Below are 16,920 nucleotides of genomic sequence, written 5' to 3'. Positions count from 1 at the left end.
AGTAGCTGTGCCGCAGGCTGATGGTGACATGTAAGGAGATGGAAAGAAGTGGATGCAAGTAGACTGAGGGGCTGCAGGATATGCTGAGGGGAAAGCTACTATCAGGGTGCCCTGGCGTCCTTGGAGTCACTGCTCCAGTTAGTGAAGAATGAACAGCTGCGTAAAAATAACGCCAAGAGTAAAATGAGTCCTGGCACAAGCCATTGCTAAGAAGACAGGTGCCGAAGGGTCACTGGTAAGTGAGAAAAGCTTCTCAGAACTGGCTGCACATGATGCACATGATGTTGGAGGTGTCTCAAACCCGACAGAAAGTCTCACAGTGGTCCAGCTGCGGCTCCGCATTAGTGGATGCTGTTGGTGTGACCTCTTTGCTAACCACTGCACAGTGTGTGCCTACTAGAATTTCTGAAGGGAAGGGGACTCCTTACCCTTGCGTGGTAGAGGGCACAGTGTGTGTGTGTGTGTGTGTGTGTGTGTGTGTGTGTGTGTGTGTGTGTGTGTGTGTGTGTGTGTTATAAAAGCCAGATGTTGGTGTTGGGAGTCTTCCTCCACCTTATTTCTTGAGACAGATAACCTCACTAAGTCTTGAGCTCACTGATTGGCTAGACTGGCTGGCCAATGAGCTCTGGGATCTAGTTCCACTCCCTCCCTCCCCCAAGTGCTGGGGTTATAGATGGGTGCCACAGCACCTGCCTTTTACATGGGTACTGGGGATCCCAACTCAGGTCCTCAAGCTTGAGTGACGGGCCCTCTATTGGCTGAGCCATCTCCCAGCACAATGACTCCTATAACAATGATGGGCCATGTGGCAGCCTTCATAAACAGCTTCAGCGAATTCAGTTGGAAAAAATGACCAGAGGGAAGAGGTTTAACTGACCCTCTACCTCCATCAGTTCCTAGCTTCAGTTCCCTGTGCTGGGCGGGCTGTTGTCTCCATTTGGAACTACTTCTTACGCTTGGGGAGCCAGAGCCTCACTCACCCCAAATGTAGGTGGCTCCATTCGCTGGGCTGGAGTTTAGGACTGAATAAAAAGGAGAGAGCAAGCTAGCACCTGCATTTGTCTGTCTCTCTCTGCTTCCCAACTGCTGATGCAAAGCAGCCACGACTTCCCTGCTGTGATGGACTTCACCCTCCAACTGTGAGCAGGAATAAGCCCTTTCTTCCCTAAGTGGCTTCTATTAGCTGTTTTGTTACAGCAACAAGAAACAACTGATACCAGCTGTTTGCCAACCCCAGGCTTCTGGGCTATAAGCAATGTGCTGTCCATTGGACACAGACATTCTGTTGATGACTGACCCCCAGCTGCAAGGCATCAAGAAGGCAGAAGAGACCACAGTTGGCACTAAGGAGTGTCTTCTGTCTCTGGGCCACCAGGGAGGGTTGGTGGAGCACAGGCTGGGATGTGGCTTCAGGAGGAACAGGTGCCAGATGGTGATCATTGGGTGAAAGCTGGAGGTAAAGGACACATGCGTGAGGGGGAGGGGCCTGCCCCACCTATGTCTCCCACTGCACAGGTTTCCCCACAGACAGAAAAAGTCCAAACAGGAAGTCAAGGGGTTGGGTGGGGTGTGTGGCTGAGGGGTCCCTTCCCTGAGCACCTACCACGTGTCCGGGCCTCCTTTCATTTCTTGTAGTCCTTATGGGGTGAATCACATTCCCTGTCTCCAGAAGAGAAGGGCAGTAACGGGGTGCTTGGTCATCATGTGTGTGGGAAGTTGAGTGCTGTATGATTTGAATGTGAAATGTCCCCAGCAGGGGGACATGTGCACGAACACTTGGTCCCTGGCTGGTAGGACTATTTGGGGAGGTTGAGGAACATTTGGGAGGTGGGGGTTCAGCTGGAAGAAGTGGTTTCTCACAGCCAGTCCTCTCATGCCTCGTGTTCCGACTGGCACACTTGCCTGGGATGGACAAATGCTTTCTGCAAAGGGGCTTCCTGCCTGTGGACGCAGGTTTGGAAGGCCACCCTCCTTGGTTAAGAATGGTCTGTTCTGTCTTGAGAGAACTGGAGCAGCCAGTGACCCAGGTATGAAAGAATGAATGCAAATGTGTTCCAGGGATCTCTTTTTCATGAAAGCTGAATTCTGGACTTGACGTGTCATGAAATATTACTATTATGTGTGTGTGTGTCTGTATGAGCATGCTTCTTGTTTGTGCTCATATGCACATGTTTTGGGAGGTGTGCACCTGTGCAGTGGCCAGAGGAGGCTGTCTGTCAGGTGTTCTGCTCTAGCTTTCTCTGCCTCATTGTCTTGAGACAGGGTCTCTCCCTGCACCTCAAGCTTGGCTGGTCATAGAGATCCTCCTGTCTCTGCCCCATCAGAAGCTGAGGTTACAGATCCTGCCTGGGTTTTTACAAGGTGCTGGGGATTTGAACCCAGGTTCTCATGCTTGCCTGGCAAGTGCTCTTACCCACTGAGCCATCTCCCCAGCCTCATATTACTATTTTAATTTCTCCTCTCTTTCAATTGTCTAACGGCACGGAACCCATCCTTAGCTCAAGGGCCTTTCAAAAGCAGATGCAGGCTGGACTGGGGCTGCCATCCAGGGATACACAAATGGCTGCAGTGCCTTCCATGTGGCTGTTGCAGAATGACTGGACATTCTCTACCCAGAGTGCTCTCTCCTACTGTGTACCAGCCATCTATTTGAGGACCACCTTAGGTCACTACCTCTTTCTTTTTTGGTTTTGCCTCATTTTTGTTAGTTTTCTGCCCTGTTAGAAGTCCTGCTAGCAAAAAGAATTCTCCCATTATATCAAATATGAGAGTTCTTAATCAGCCCAACTGCCACTCTCATGCTGTAGGGAAGGTACAGGTTCACATCTGTGCCTGTCTTTAGACTCTTCTCTTAGGAGTGGAGCTGAACCTCAAACACTCGCCCTTCTGTGCCAGTATGTAATCAGACATTTCCCTCCTGCCCTCCTGTTCCCAAATACCTGGCAGCCCCTTCCCAAATTACCACATAGAGGCTTAATATTACTTAGAAATGCTCAGCCAATAGCTCAGGCTTATTACTAACAAGCTCTTACATGTTAAATTAACCCATATTTCTTATTTATGCTCTGCCACGTGGCAGTACCTTTATTAGCATGGGATGTTCACCTCCTGCTCCCTCTACATCTAACTGGAGACTCCTGACTCCACCCTTCTCCTTCCCCTCATCCTTAGTCTGGTCACCCCGCCTATACTTCCTGCCTGGCCACTGGCCAATCAGCATTTTATTAAACCAATTCGAGTGACAAACCTTTACAGTGTACCAGAGGATTATTTCACAGCACGAGTAAGTAGTAATGTCACTTGGAGAACACTGGGAACTGCAGCAAGGTCATCCCTGCTCTGGTGGACAGTTAGAGCTAAGCCTGGCTAGGGCTCAGACCTTCTGACACCATGGTATTAGCTGAATTTGTGCCTGGCCAAGAACACAGCTAAACTCTCTTTTGTTATCACCACTGTAATTGTTTGTGTGTGTGTGTGTGTGTGTGTGTGTGTGTGTGTGTGTGTGTGTGTGTGTTTGCATGTATGTGTACAAACACGTGCATGAGTGTGGAGGACAGACATTTATGACAAATGTCTTCCTCAATCACTATCCACCTTAGGGTCTATCAGTTGAACCCAGTGCTTGCCAGTTGGGCCAACTAGTCTGCTTGCTCAGGGGACCTGCTGTCTCTACCACTTGAGCACTGGGAAAACAGGTAGGCTGCCATGCCCACTTGACATCTATGGGAGTTCTGAACTTTTATCTCACACTTGCATAGTAAGTACTTTACCCACTGAGTCATTTTCTAGCCTCACCACCACCACCACCTCCATCACCACCACCACCTCCATCATCATCATCATCATCACCACCTCCATCATCATCATCATCATCACCACCTCCATCATCATCATCATCACCACCACCACCTCCATCACCACCACCACCTCTATCATCATCATCATCATCACCACCACCACAAACTCCATCTCATCATCATCACCACCTCTATCATCACCACCACCATCACCATCACCCCACCTCCATCATCACCACCACCTCCATCATCATCATCATCATCACCACTACCTCCATATCATCATCATCATCATCATCACCACCACCACCACCACAAATTCCATCTCATCATCATCACCGCCTCTATCACCACCACCACCATCACCACCATCATCATCATCACCACTACCTCCATATCATCATCATCATCATCACCACCACCACAAACTCCATCTCACCATCATCACCGTCTCTATCACCACCATCACCACCATCATCATCATCACCACTACCTCCATATCATCATCATCACCATCATCATCATCATCATCATCATCATCATCACCACCATCATCATCTCCATCTTCATCATCACCACCATCACCATTAGAAAAAGTGAGCTCTGGGGTCACTAAGCAATCCATATAACCCTGGGCTGGAATGCAATAAATGAGACCCTGGGCCTATGGTATACCAGTGCTGGACCGTGCTCTGTGTGCTCGTAAAAATGGAACTGCCAATATACCTGTTCCCTGCAAACAATACATCTGTTTGATGCAAACACATTTAGGACCTGGGACCAAGTGTTCATGACCTTGGTAGCCCTGAGACACAGCAGCACAGAAGCCCTGTGTGGGAGGGTTAGGGGACAGAGACAGGAGGGCGAAGTTTCAGGAAGGACATGCCTGAAGAACTTCTTGGATTGTGAGCCATTCCCCACTTTAGACTTGTGAAATTAAATTAGAGTTTGCAGCTAGCATTACAAAATGCAAGAGAGATGCTCAGGGTGCCTCACATCAGGCCAAACACCCTGGGTGACAGTTCATTCTATAATGTGTGAGCACTGTAATTTGTAATAAGAAAAATGTATACATATACATATAAATGTATGTATACATGTATACATGCGTATGGACACACACATACACGCACGTTTATGGTGGGGTGCAATTCACAAATGAAAGTTTCAAAGTCACTGAACAGACAGGCATAGGAGACAGCTAAGAATAAAGGAAGTGACTTTTATGGATAAACTCATAAAGGCTTGTAGGTGAATTCCATTCCAGTTTCACCATGTAGGTAGGAGCTGTGTGCTCTTGGGCTGGTAGACAAACTTATCTGAGCCTCTGCTAGCTGGAAGGCCACTGTGCGTTGGGGAGAAGGTTGCCTCATGTAGAGCCTAGCACACAGCAGGTATTCAACAGCCACACAGTAAGTGTGCAGTGAATGGGAGACCAAAGGCTGCCCCCGACAGTAGCTATGTAGCAAGCACACAATAGGGATGTAATCAGATGACCTGGAGACTGCCTGGTGCACCATCTTGAAGCTCTCGACTGCCACTGAGCCTTCTCCCATCACAGCGACGATGGGAGCCTCAGGAACCTGAACTCTCAGGCACACCCAGAACTTATTTAATCAGGAGAAAGTGCACTACTCAGCTCTGCTTCCCTATTTTGGAGAACAGGAAGATGTAGGTGGCTGCCTCTCTTTACTCAGGGGCTGGGCCTCAATGGTGGGATATACTGTCTCCAGAAAATCCAGGCTCTATGATACCTTCTGGTTTATTATTTTTTATTTTTACATATTGCAGAGATTTCCTTTACTGTAGGCGGAGGGAATGAGGCCACGCATGAAGCGCGGACATGAAGATATGGTTCATAGAACCGCAGCTCTTGACTCCAGGGTATTTATCAGTATGGAATACTGTCCCAAACTACAGGCAGGGTTTAGAGGCATGTCTGGTCCCTTTCCATGCATGCACTGAGTGTCTCACCCTCTTTGAGGTGTGTGTGGGGTGTGCCTCCCTCTCTGGGTTAACCCACTTCTCTTTTAGAGTTGGCTCCTGGGGTCCTTCCTTATTGAGACATAAATGTCCTTACCTGTTGTTTCCACATGCCTCTCCTGCCCTGAGCTCTAGCCAGATGGGAGGTGGGAAGTAAGCAGGGGTAATGCCTAAAGGGATTTTGCCTGTGCTTGCAAAAAAGCTGTGCTCTAGATAGAATGAAGCAGCGTGGAGGTGTGGGGAGCCTCCTGACCGGGTGAGACCAGCCAGCAACCACTGAGGAAGTATGGGGCTCTGGCTCAGAAGAACGGTGGCTGGGGGGGGGGGGGCAGCTTCTCTCCATGTAACAGGGGAATGCAACCAGCATCTGTTTCACAGAGTGATGAGGAGGAGCAAGGAGGTGCCTGCCGGGTTCCTCACACTGGGCCTGACCCCGAGCACTGCTCATGATGGTGACCCCGGCCTGAAGGGTGACAGTTAGGCCCGAGAACCGTCACAGAACAGTGACATAGCACCTGAGAACTACCACTCTGGCGGCTTAAGGCTGCCTTGGCAGGCGCAGAGATGCAGGTGTAGAGACCTCTGGGTCCACAAATGTAATGGAACCAAGACAACGACGCCTGAAGACACATGTGGGTCCCAGTGTGAGGGACTGAGGCCCGTAAGGTCACTCCTGGAACTTTTGTCCCTTCTCCCGGAGGAAGCCACAGTTTGGCTGTGCTTACCTTGGTACTGGGCGCTGAAGCCACGCTGCCGGTGGTTGCCGTCTGATGTGAAGTGTAGCCGCAGCCAGTTCTTGCTGCTGATGACAGGGGCTGGGAGGCTGGCTCCGGTAAACCTGGGTGGACAGGACACAGAGGGCTCAGGAGCCAAACAGGACACCAAGGAATCTACCCACCATCTGTAGCAGGAGGTGAGTACCACCCACTTTAGCAGCCTGGGGCCTGTGCAGATGGAGGCATTTCCAGGCAAATTACTCCCTCCATCCCTTATTCCCCAAATCCCAGCAGATGCGTAGGGCCTGAGACCACCCCACGGAGACAAGGAGCCTAGCTGAACGCCCTCTGTGCACAATGCTATCAGTGCTGTCCTGCCTTTTCTATTTTCTGGGTCTTTGCTCCTTCTGCTGGGACTGTCGTCACCCATTGCCCTTCCTCCAGCACTGTTCAGTCAGTTCCCAGGACTCTAGGAAGTCCTTGAAATACCCCAGCTCCAGGAAATGCTTCCCACTCTTCTGGAATTGGCTGAGGCTCAGATCAAGGATTCCCTATTACGACCTGTACCCAGCACCAGAGCTTTCTAAGTGAGAAGCCAGGCCCCGAGCATGTGGGGCTAAGTGAGAAAATGGGCCCCTAAGTCTATATCCCGGAGCCTGGCACATCCCAGCCCATCCACAGCAACTCCTTCCATACCCTATAATAACACAGAAGTCAACTCTAGTTATAGTTCTGCGAAGTCTCCCAAAGATCACCCCTCAATGACAGGCTGAGTAGGGAAGCAGCTGGGTCTAGCGGAGGACCAGCTAGCTGCACTGTATGACCTCAAGAAAGTCACTAAAACCCTCGGAGACTCTGTGACCTGATCTATGGTGTAGAATGGGTGACATAACCCTCCTCAGGGCTTCAGGGACTCCATGAGATGATGCTCTGCAAAGAGCCTGGGGCCCCCAACAACAGCAAACTCTTGGGAATGGCATCTGTTACTTATTCTCACGTTGGTGCTCAGAACCCAACAGGACACTTGGTACAAAGCAGGATTGTCAGGGTCCCAGTCAGAGAAACATTCCTCATGCAGGCAGTGGAGAAACCAATAAGAAGGGAGCAGCCCTGGAGGCTGGCACTAATGGGGGGTGGGTAGCATGACCACTCCCCCTCCTGGAACACAGGAAACAGGAAATACCCCTAACCACGGGGCTGCGTGGCAAAAGTCACTTTCTACCCAGATCTTCACCTGGTGTGTGAAAACCCCAACAGGAAAGAGCAAGGAAGGAACCAGCAGAGCACACTCCTCCGCCCTCCTCCGAGTCCCTGCTGCTGATGCTCCTGCTGACCTAGCTGGAAACTTGATGAGAGGGTGATGCTTGTCCACAAGTGAGTCTCCCAGACAGAGGGGAAGGAGGAGAAGGCAAGAGAGGGGGGGGATCCGGGGAAGCAGACACTAGAGAGCCAACAGAGTGGCTTTCTATAGATATATATTAAACAAAAGACTTAGTCAAGGAGCCTGGTACCCTCTGAACTGAATTTTTACTATCAGAAAAATGCTGACATACACAAAACTCTAGGAATATAACCCACAGTGCTTGGGCAGGAACTATTATAGAAACCAATTACTGTATCTTACCAGATCCCATTTAAAATAGTTTATTACAGGGTGAGTCATTTAAGTTTTCTAAGGAGCCTCAATTGGTATCGTGGGCTCCCCCACCCTGGGCCAAATTCAATTCGAGCTCAATGACAGAGCTTGGAGGCTATTTACATATGGAAGTAGAACCAGGGAAAATTCACCTGAATAATTCAGAACCCACGACTGCTTCTTTAAAAAAAGGCGAGGGGGTAGTCTAGCAGTCTAGAGTATAATTGGAAGTTAGGCTGGGAACTTCCCAGCTCAGGGGTGAGGAGGAAGTTGATGCTTGGCTTCCTGTGTATAGCTATCCTATGGTTACCTGGCATCTTCCAGCTGTCCCATCTCTTACCAGGCTGCAAGGTTCGTTCTTCTCTCTCTCTCTCTCTCTCTCTCTCTCTCTCTCTCTCTCTCTCATCTCTCTCTTCCTCTCTTCCTCCTCCTTTCCTCTCTCTCTCTCTCTATCCCTCTCTCTTCTCTCTTTCTCTCCCTTCCTCTCTCTCCCCCCACCATGTATATGTGCTCAGCTCTCCAAGCATATGTGTTGAGCATTTGAGGGTGTCCTTGGTCCTCTCACTGAACTGAGGGCTTCTGTGGCCGGATCCTCCTCACTACAGTGGCTCTCTTCTGGAATCAGCCCACGGGAGGTTGAGTCAGGAGGACTTCTGGGAGTTTGAGGCCAGCCTGTGCTGCACAGCAAGAGAACTTGGTTGCCAAGAACCGAAAAGCAAAACCAACAAACAAAACATTCCTTTCCATACCAGTAAGTACAAAGACATTTGTAAACTTGCAGGCTGACGTCATACTGAGCCGGAAGAGTAGAGATTACGGGACTCAGGTGGTAAAAAGAATGAGTGTGGGCTGTGAGTGTGGGCCAGGAAGGTAGGACCACGATCATGGAGAGTGAGTGTTAAACAGTATGGGCCAAAGTGTGCATCATGAGCAAGGTCTGTGAATGTAGACCGTGACTGTGGACCACGAACTCGGAAGGCACAGCGCAGTCGCATTCACTGGAACTCTGGGAAATGGATGCTCAGTGAGAGAAAGTGGACCCCTGGTAGCCAGCGCTGGGTTGAGAGCTGTCAGTGAATCCTACCTGTCTGAGGAGTGGGGGAATGGTCTGGATCTAGGCTCTGTTAACTGTGTGGGAAGGCCACTTTTACCAGGGATCCAATGAGCTGCGTTCACAACTGGGATGTGATTTTATGTAAACGACCAATGAACTCCCAGTGGCCCCCCACCCTGAGTGAAGTCCACACTATGGACCTCCACGGCCTTCAGGAAAGCCTCCCTTCTCTGCTTCCACCTCTACCTCTTGTTTCTTATGCTCTAAACACAAGGACTCCTTGCTGTGAAAACCTGCCCAGGCTTGCTTCTACCCCAGGACCCTTGCACTTGACCAGTTCCCTCTGCCTCCCATGCTGGCTTTCATTCCAGACCTCCACCTGCCTCTCTCTTTCATCCTCAAGCAGTTAAGCTGGTGTCACGTTCTCAAGGGAGCCTTCCTCTTCCCTGACTGGCTTCACACACACACACACACACACACACACACACACACACACACACACACACACACACATGCACACAGCTCTGTTACTAGCCAAGCACGAGAGCATTGGAAATAACATTATCTGAGTGTCTCCTCCTTCACAGGTGTGCTCTTTATATTCTTTCCTACTGGGCCACCTGGCTACACAGAGAGGTAAAGAAATCCACTCCATATCACACAGCACTTAACGGCAGAGGGGAGGTTGTAAACTAGACCATCTCATTCGGAGCCTGGGCACTCGGCCCGCAAGTCACTGTCCCACACTCACAACCTTGGACGTGTCTAGGCAGACTTCCACCCTGTGTCTCCCTTCCTCTCCGTCTACCCTCCAGGATCCTCTTTAATTCTGTTCCCTCTTAGAATCATAATTAAAGGAGAGAAACACAAAAGGAGAGACTCCCCCTTTCAAACCTTTCTGTCCACATTAACTTCTCTCCGGGGGGTCCAGGGAATTCCAAGCTTGCCCAGTAAATCGCTACTGCAGTCCTACATAAAATGTATTTAAGCAATTACACTCAAGGTTTTTTTCTTTTTGGTAAATTGACTTCTGTTAAATGGGGCTTCATTAATGGAATCTGGCTTGGGGAGAATTAAAAAAAAAATCACTCCCTTTAATGCCCACAGTTGATTAGGGGGAGAGTGGCTTGGAGCGCCTCTGTAGAGCAAACTCAGCCCAGCTCCTGGAGCAGGAGGTGGTTTGTGAAAGCATTTCTTCACGGAAGCTTCTTGTGCTATCAGGGTGTTGGGGTACCGAGAGACGTCCCATCCAAATGGCAGCAAGGAGTCCCTGGGCACCGACAGGCAGCAGAGACACAGGAGACTGGTTTAAATGCCAGCATCCCCGAAAACTGCCAGTCCTAGGGGCCATGTGTGTATCCAGTCACCAGGCATGCTGTGGGCAAGGGCGCTGCATCATGAGGAGCTGAGCTTCCCAGGTTGGGCACTCCCTGTCTCTGTGAGGTGTCCCTCATGTCATAGTTACTGTATCTGGCACAAACGCCCATGGCCCCTCACAGGGCAATGGTTCTGAGCCAGTGCAACACTGTGGTATGGTGGGGCTCCAGGCTTTTCTACACCTTCCTTCTCCAGTGTGAGCCATCCCTCACCCTCACCGCAGGCCCAGGAAAGGGTCAGATAGGGGAGGGGGGAGGCACAGCCCCATCTCACTTCTTCCCCAACACCTGTCATGGGGATGGAGGGGACACTGTGACACAAGCAAGCTAATCCTTCTGGAAAAGTCTTAGTGGATGACGGACAGACCCACCAGTTCCAGAACTGAGCCCAAACTCTTATAGGCCCCTCCACACCCACTCCAAGTTCCTGACTCTGCACACAATGTTCCCTCTACCTAGTGTCTCCCTGCTGCCCAACCTGACTACCTGGCACATGTCACTGGTTCTATAAGCCTGGTCAACTGTTGCCTGCTCAGTGTGTCCATGGTCACATGTCACTGTCATAGGCCTACTGGCTTCAACTCATCTTTGCACCTGATGATTTCCCCACCTAGAAGTCAGGCTCTACGTGAGGCAGGATGGGAGCTTCTTGGCCTATCTCCAGCCACACTGCAGGACAAATCAGTGTGTGGCTGCTGCAGAGCAAGGCTCCTGCCTATTTCTGTAGACACAGTTTGACTCTCTGCTGAGTCACAACCACACCCATCCACTCATTTGCATACTGGTCACTACTGCTGGACCTACTGGGCTATGCCATGCCACAGTAGGCCCAGCATTAGGGATGAGTTAGAGTGCTTGCCTAGCATGTGTGAATTCCCGGGTTCAACACACCAGACCCACAAAATGGCTACCGTGGCACATAGCTATTGGGAGGTGGTGGTGGTAGGGAGGACAAGATCAGAAGTTCAAGGTCATCCTTGGCCACGTAGTGAGAAAGCTTCACGTTGTCATTTACTGTCTGGTCCTTTACAAACTTTGCTCATTCCCAGTACACAAACCTCACAGATGATGTCACTGGTTAAATTAAAGTTCCATTTCTAAGGAGGGAACCATAAAAGGACATGTATGTGCCCTAGACATTTCATTACCATGTGTACAACTTAAACATCCATGTAATTACCAGTTAGCTTTGCATAGAGCGAAGGCCTTTGCCTGACCATAATGTTGCACTCCAGACTTCGTATCTCATATAAATCACAACCATGATGCCATTCACCAGGTACCCAGGCAACAAATGTGTACCAACTGGTACTATGTACCAAGTTTTTGATCTTGATATGAGGGGCCTAACTCTGGGGTGGTTGTACCCTTCAGATCCTTTCCTTTGCAGAGTTGTTCAAGAGTATTTGATGGCGTTTCCATCTCGGTGACTGTATTTCCTTCCACGCTCATATCTCATCCTTTTATGTGATGTTTAATTTAAATCACATAATTACAATAACAAATATGACTTGCACTGGGAGAGTTGGCAACGGACCCAACCAATTCTCAGAAAGTGCAAGGCTCAGCTGGAGGAAGGGGGAGCATAGGGCAGGAGGGCTGGGTGGGAGACGGCTGGCTGGCAGCCACAGGGAGCAGAAAGAGACTCTGTCAGGCCTGTGGGAACACCAGAACACTTGTATGTGGGGTACGTGAGGGTGTTCCCATAGGTAGGTGCGAGAGAGAGAGAGAGAGAGAGAGAGAGAGAGAGAGAGAGAGAGGGGGGGGGGGAGTGAGTGATTAACCTTGGGTGTCATTCCTTGGGAGCTATCCACCTTGTGTTTTGAAATTTTTCTCTCATTGGCCTGGTACTCTCTAGCCAGTGAGTCCTAGGGGTCCTCTGGTCTCTGCCTCTCCAGCTTTTAGGTCACAGGCAAATATCGCCATGCCTGACTTTTTTGCACAGATTCTGAGGACTGAATCAGCATCTCAGGTTTGAGCAGCAAGCACTACCAAGCGAGCCTCCCTGCTCCAGGACACTTGCATTGTGTGTATGTGGATGGACAGATGGACAGATGGTGAACTAAAGGCGGCTTCTTACTCCCACTGGCTGGGGCTCTTTCTAATTACATTCCCTCTGCAATCAGAAGGGGGAGAATGATTAACATCTTAGATAAGATTCCAGAAGTCCTTTTGGGGTCTTCTAGACCTGATGCCCACCTTGCGTGTGAACCCCTGTGCGAGCTAGTTTTACATCAACTTGACACAAGCTAGAGTCATTCCAGAAACAGACACTTCTGCCAGATTGGCCTGTGGGCAAGCCTGTGATGCATTTTCTTGATTGATGTGAGAGGGTCCAGCTCACTGTGTGTGGAGTACCACCCCTAGTCTGGTGGTTCTGACTGCTATAAGAAAGCAGGCTAAGCAAGCCGTGGGGGAACAAACCAGTAAGCAGCACTCCTTCATGGCCTCTGCATCAGTTCCTGCCTCCAGGTTTCTGCTTTGAGTTCCTACCCCAACTTCCCTGGACAATAGGCTTCAAGCTGTAAGACGAAATAAACCCTTTCCCCAACTTGTTTGTGGTCATGGTCTTTATCACGGAAGCAGAAGCCCTAAGACAACCATCCCTCGCTTGGAATGTTTACAGATATGAAAAGTTTGTCTCCTTTCACCTCTCCCTGACCAGCCTCCTCTACAGATCCTTATCCCAGCCACTTCTCCTCCTCCTTCAGGGGAATGAGCATCAGCAACAGGAACACTACCCCCGAGTGCCTGGCCTGGCTTGCTCCTCCCATGTTCCCAGGGCTCACCGCACCTTCTCCTGGACCTGGTTCTCTCCAGACTGAGAGCATCCGAAAGAAAGTCACTGTCACTTTCTTGTCTGTCCCTCACTCCTCAGTACATGGCAGAGTGCCGAGCACAAGGGGAAGACGCACTGAATACGGCACAGTGGAAGAGTGCGTGGATGATGGGGACCCTGCTAGTGACAGCAGAGGGCATGCGCAGGGCGGGGAGCAGGTGACTTGCTGGACAGTAAGGAGAACTGTCAGGCACTGCCCACTTGTGCCAGGAAGACATGGGTCACCACATTGGTCTTGGCCTGGCTTTGTTCCCCCTGCCCCCACTCAGCAGCTGCTGGAACCTTCCCAGGGGACTCCCCAGATGCAGACACTCCCAGCCTAGCAGAGGCGGATCTTCTGTCGCTATGGGCAAATGTTTCTGTTTCCCTACAAACGACTCCATAAACTCCACAAATGAGCAGAACTTCGCAGTTGGGCTGATTGTTAGCTCCGGGGAGCCCCCAGCCGCACCAGGCAAATGTTTTCCCTTCAGATTCCTGGCTCCCTGGGGGATGTGTGTGAGCCTGGAGCATGGAGGAACAAGGGTCCTGGGCTGGGTCTGTGGCTGGGGAAGAGCTTTGCTGCTGACATCTCGGTCTTGCCTTGTGGGTGGCAGCACAGTATGAAGGTTTCACAGGGGCTGGAGGTAAGTGGGGCCTTCTGTCCCAGGCTCAGATCTGAAGGGCTGGATGCTTCAGATGACCGTATATATACATGTATTACATGACAATTAGCAACAGCCAACTGAATCGGGGTGGCCATGTGACCTACACTAGGCAAATCAGGTAGACAGGTTCCTGGGGCCCTGGTTTGAGGTTGCTTGGTAGAGAGGAATGCGTGCTCACTTAGATGAAGAGGAAGGACTCCCCTCGCCGCCCCCCCCCCACCTAGTTCTGAGGGTGACAGATGCAGTAGGGAACATGTCCCGACATCTCTTCTTCCAACTCCTGAAGCTGCTGTCCTTCCCTGCCCCATACACTTACAAGATGTCCCAGGCTATGTCCATTAGTCCTCTTTCTAGCTCTGTTCCATAGCGTCTCAGAGCAGATGGGTACCCTTACCAGCCTCAGGACCCTCAGGAGGCTGTGCTCTGTTCCCTCAGGTCTCTACCAGAGGAGGGTAGACCTGAGATTCAGGGTGGTAGCCTTGATGCCCTGGAATATTGAAGCCTCTCATACCTGGCATGGCTCAGGGCTAGGGAGCATGTTTTCAGAGCTTAGTGCTCCTTCTCCCTGCCTGACCCAGGTATCTGCCTTGGTGCTGGTACCACTAGCTGATCCTGCAGGACGCAACTGAAGAAGTTTTAGTGTAGGGCCAGGCCTGGGAGCCAGCCAGTCCTGGATTTGAATACAGGCGCTATTCTTTACTAAGTAGACATGTAGCATCATCTCTTGGAGGTTCTGTTTCCTCCCCAATGCTATGGGGTTCCTCCACACAGATGTGTTCCCATGGCCTGCACATTGGGGACTGTGCTGACCCAGTGGGGGCCTCACAAGAGGAACATGGGTGGTTCCTGAGCAATGTATAAAGAATGGTACCTCCAGAGAATGCAGGATTGATTAACCAGATCCCGCCTCCCTATAGACTTCCAAGGTCAATGAGGAGCAAGCTAGAACCCACTCTGGGAACTGAACAGAGCTAGAGTGGACAGGGACAGACCTCAGCCCTTCCCTGCAGCAGTTCCTTCCTTCTCTGCCTCTCTTCCTCCTGCGCTGGCAGGGACGACTAGGAGAAAGAGGAGCCTGCCCCTTCCAGGGAGGGTGGACATACCTGCCTCATGCTGGCTACCAGCATACTTCTCTTGGAATACCCCCACGGAGGAAATGTTTGTAGATGGCTCCCGAGGGCGTGGCCCACCCCACTGCCATTCTGAATGTCATTCCCTCACCCCTAGAAGGTGGCTCTGGAGCACAGCTGGGTGACCGTGCTTCGTGGAGAGTCTGGGCTTTAGACCCTTTGTGTACACTACAGCCAGCAAGGGGTCCTGGAGCGTCGTGGAGCCGGATTCTGTTCTCACCACTACACTGATCCTGTGACCTTCTGGAAGTGGTTTTACTCTCCGTATCCACAGTCACATACTATGACAGGGGTCAGAATGGTGCTTGAGGATGATAGTTAGGCAGAGCTCACTGTCAAGAAGCCTCAGTGCATAGCAATGACCTCTGGGTGAGGCCACATCTCTATATAGCCAGGGAGCCTCCAGGGGTAAGGGACCATCACAGTGGAAGCAGTGTGAAGTAGAGACTCCACGCAGAGGCCCCTTAAGAAGTCTGCCTGCTGACCTGGACTCACATCTTTTAAATTCCTAGCTGGCTCACTCAGGGTGAGTAAAGTACTTACACTGGGCCTCAGTTTCCCCACAATAGTGACAACTCCTACTTCACTGAACTGTAGAGGTGAGGTGAGATGCTGCACATGGGCACTCTCCACACCATGCCTCATATATAACAAGGCCCAGGGACAAACAAAGGAGTCATGAGGATCATGGTGTATGAGCCATATGCTAGCTCTATAACCAGCCAGGGTTGGGGTACCAACATGGTAAGGCTGCAACAGATGGAGGAAAGAGAGGGGAGAGGAGAGTTCCTGTCTCCTCTTATCCTATTCCATCACACCTGTGTCCATGCTATGTATCCTGTCCCATCACACCTGTGTCCATGCTATGTATCCTGTCCCATCACACCTGTGTCCATGCTATGTCTCCTGTTCCATCACACTATGTATCCTGTCCTATCCCATCTCTGTACGCTCTATGTACTGATGGCTTTGGGTGGAAGAAATCCACATCAGTCAGGAGCAGAGAAGCAACCAGTAGCTGTTATAATCAAACCACAGAAGAGCAGGGCTGCAGCTGGCTCAGAGATGTCCAGAGCTAGGAGCTCAAATGCCACCAGCCTTTCTCTGTAAAGCCATCTGCTTGCTAAGTGCAAATGGCAGCTCCTTGATTCACCCTCGCCACCTTCGTCGCCAGAAGGAACACAGACATCTTTTCTAATGGTAAACAGAAAAGGCCTACAGCTTCTCGGTCATTTGCCTAGGCCATGTGCCTATTCCTTAGGACAAGGGCATGGTTTCCAGAAGGACCCTGGGACTGTTGTGGGAACAGTTCTCAAAAAAAAGGGGGATGTATTGCAGGGATGCCAGGCAAACAAAAGATGGTCACTGTGGTTGGAAAAAGGTCCTGATATTGGATAAAACAGAGAGAGTCTCTAACCCTGTGGTTTGAGTGACTTTGTCAGGGCCTGTGAGGGATCCCAACCCCCATACATAGTCTACTTCTAGATCTGCCTTTCCAGAGGTAACCAGGCTGGTCTGGCCCTCACTATCATGTCCCCATTCTTGTACCTGATCATATTCTGTTTCCTGTCTACCTACCCACCAGACCATGGTACTGCATGCTTCTCCTCCATTCTGTGAGGCTGGGGTCATATTTAAAGAACATGCATTAAAACTCAGAAATCAGCATTGCTAATTCCCCTAATGCCCCTTCACTGCTCAACATCCAACCCAGCACCTTTCCCCCCACTGAGTTACCGCAT

General features: G+C 50.6%; 1 protein-coding gene across 3 annotated transcripts in view; it reads right to left on the bottom strand.

Moving 5' to 3' along the window:
• Positions 1-16,920, bottom strand: part of Csmd2 (CUB and Sushi multiple domains 2) — a 572,883-nt gene that overhangs the window by 277,757 nt on the left and 278,206 nt on the right. For all 3 annotated transcript variants that reach the window (XM_036179375.1, XM_036179376.1, XM_036179377.1), the window contains exon 6: positions 6,506-6,618. In XM_036179375.1, the coding sequence (XP_036035268.1) occupies positions 6,506-6,618 (113 nt within the window). The remainder of the gene's footprint in view (positions 1-6,505; positions 6,619-16,920) is intronic.

Source organism: Onychomys torridus, chromosome 2, assembly GCF_903995425.1.
Source record: "Onychomys torridus chromosome 2, mOncTor1.1, whole genome shotgun sequence".
Lineage (NCBI taxonomy): Eukaryota > Metazoa > Chordata > Mammalia > Rodentia > Cricetidae > Onychomys > Onychomys torridus.
Note: the sequence above shows the minus strand (reverse complement) of the source record. Positions and strands in the feature narration are given on the sequence as shown.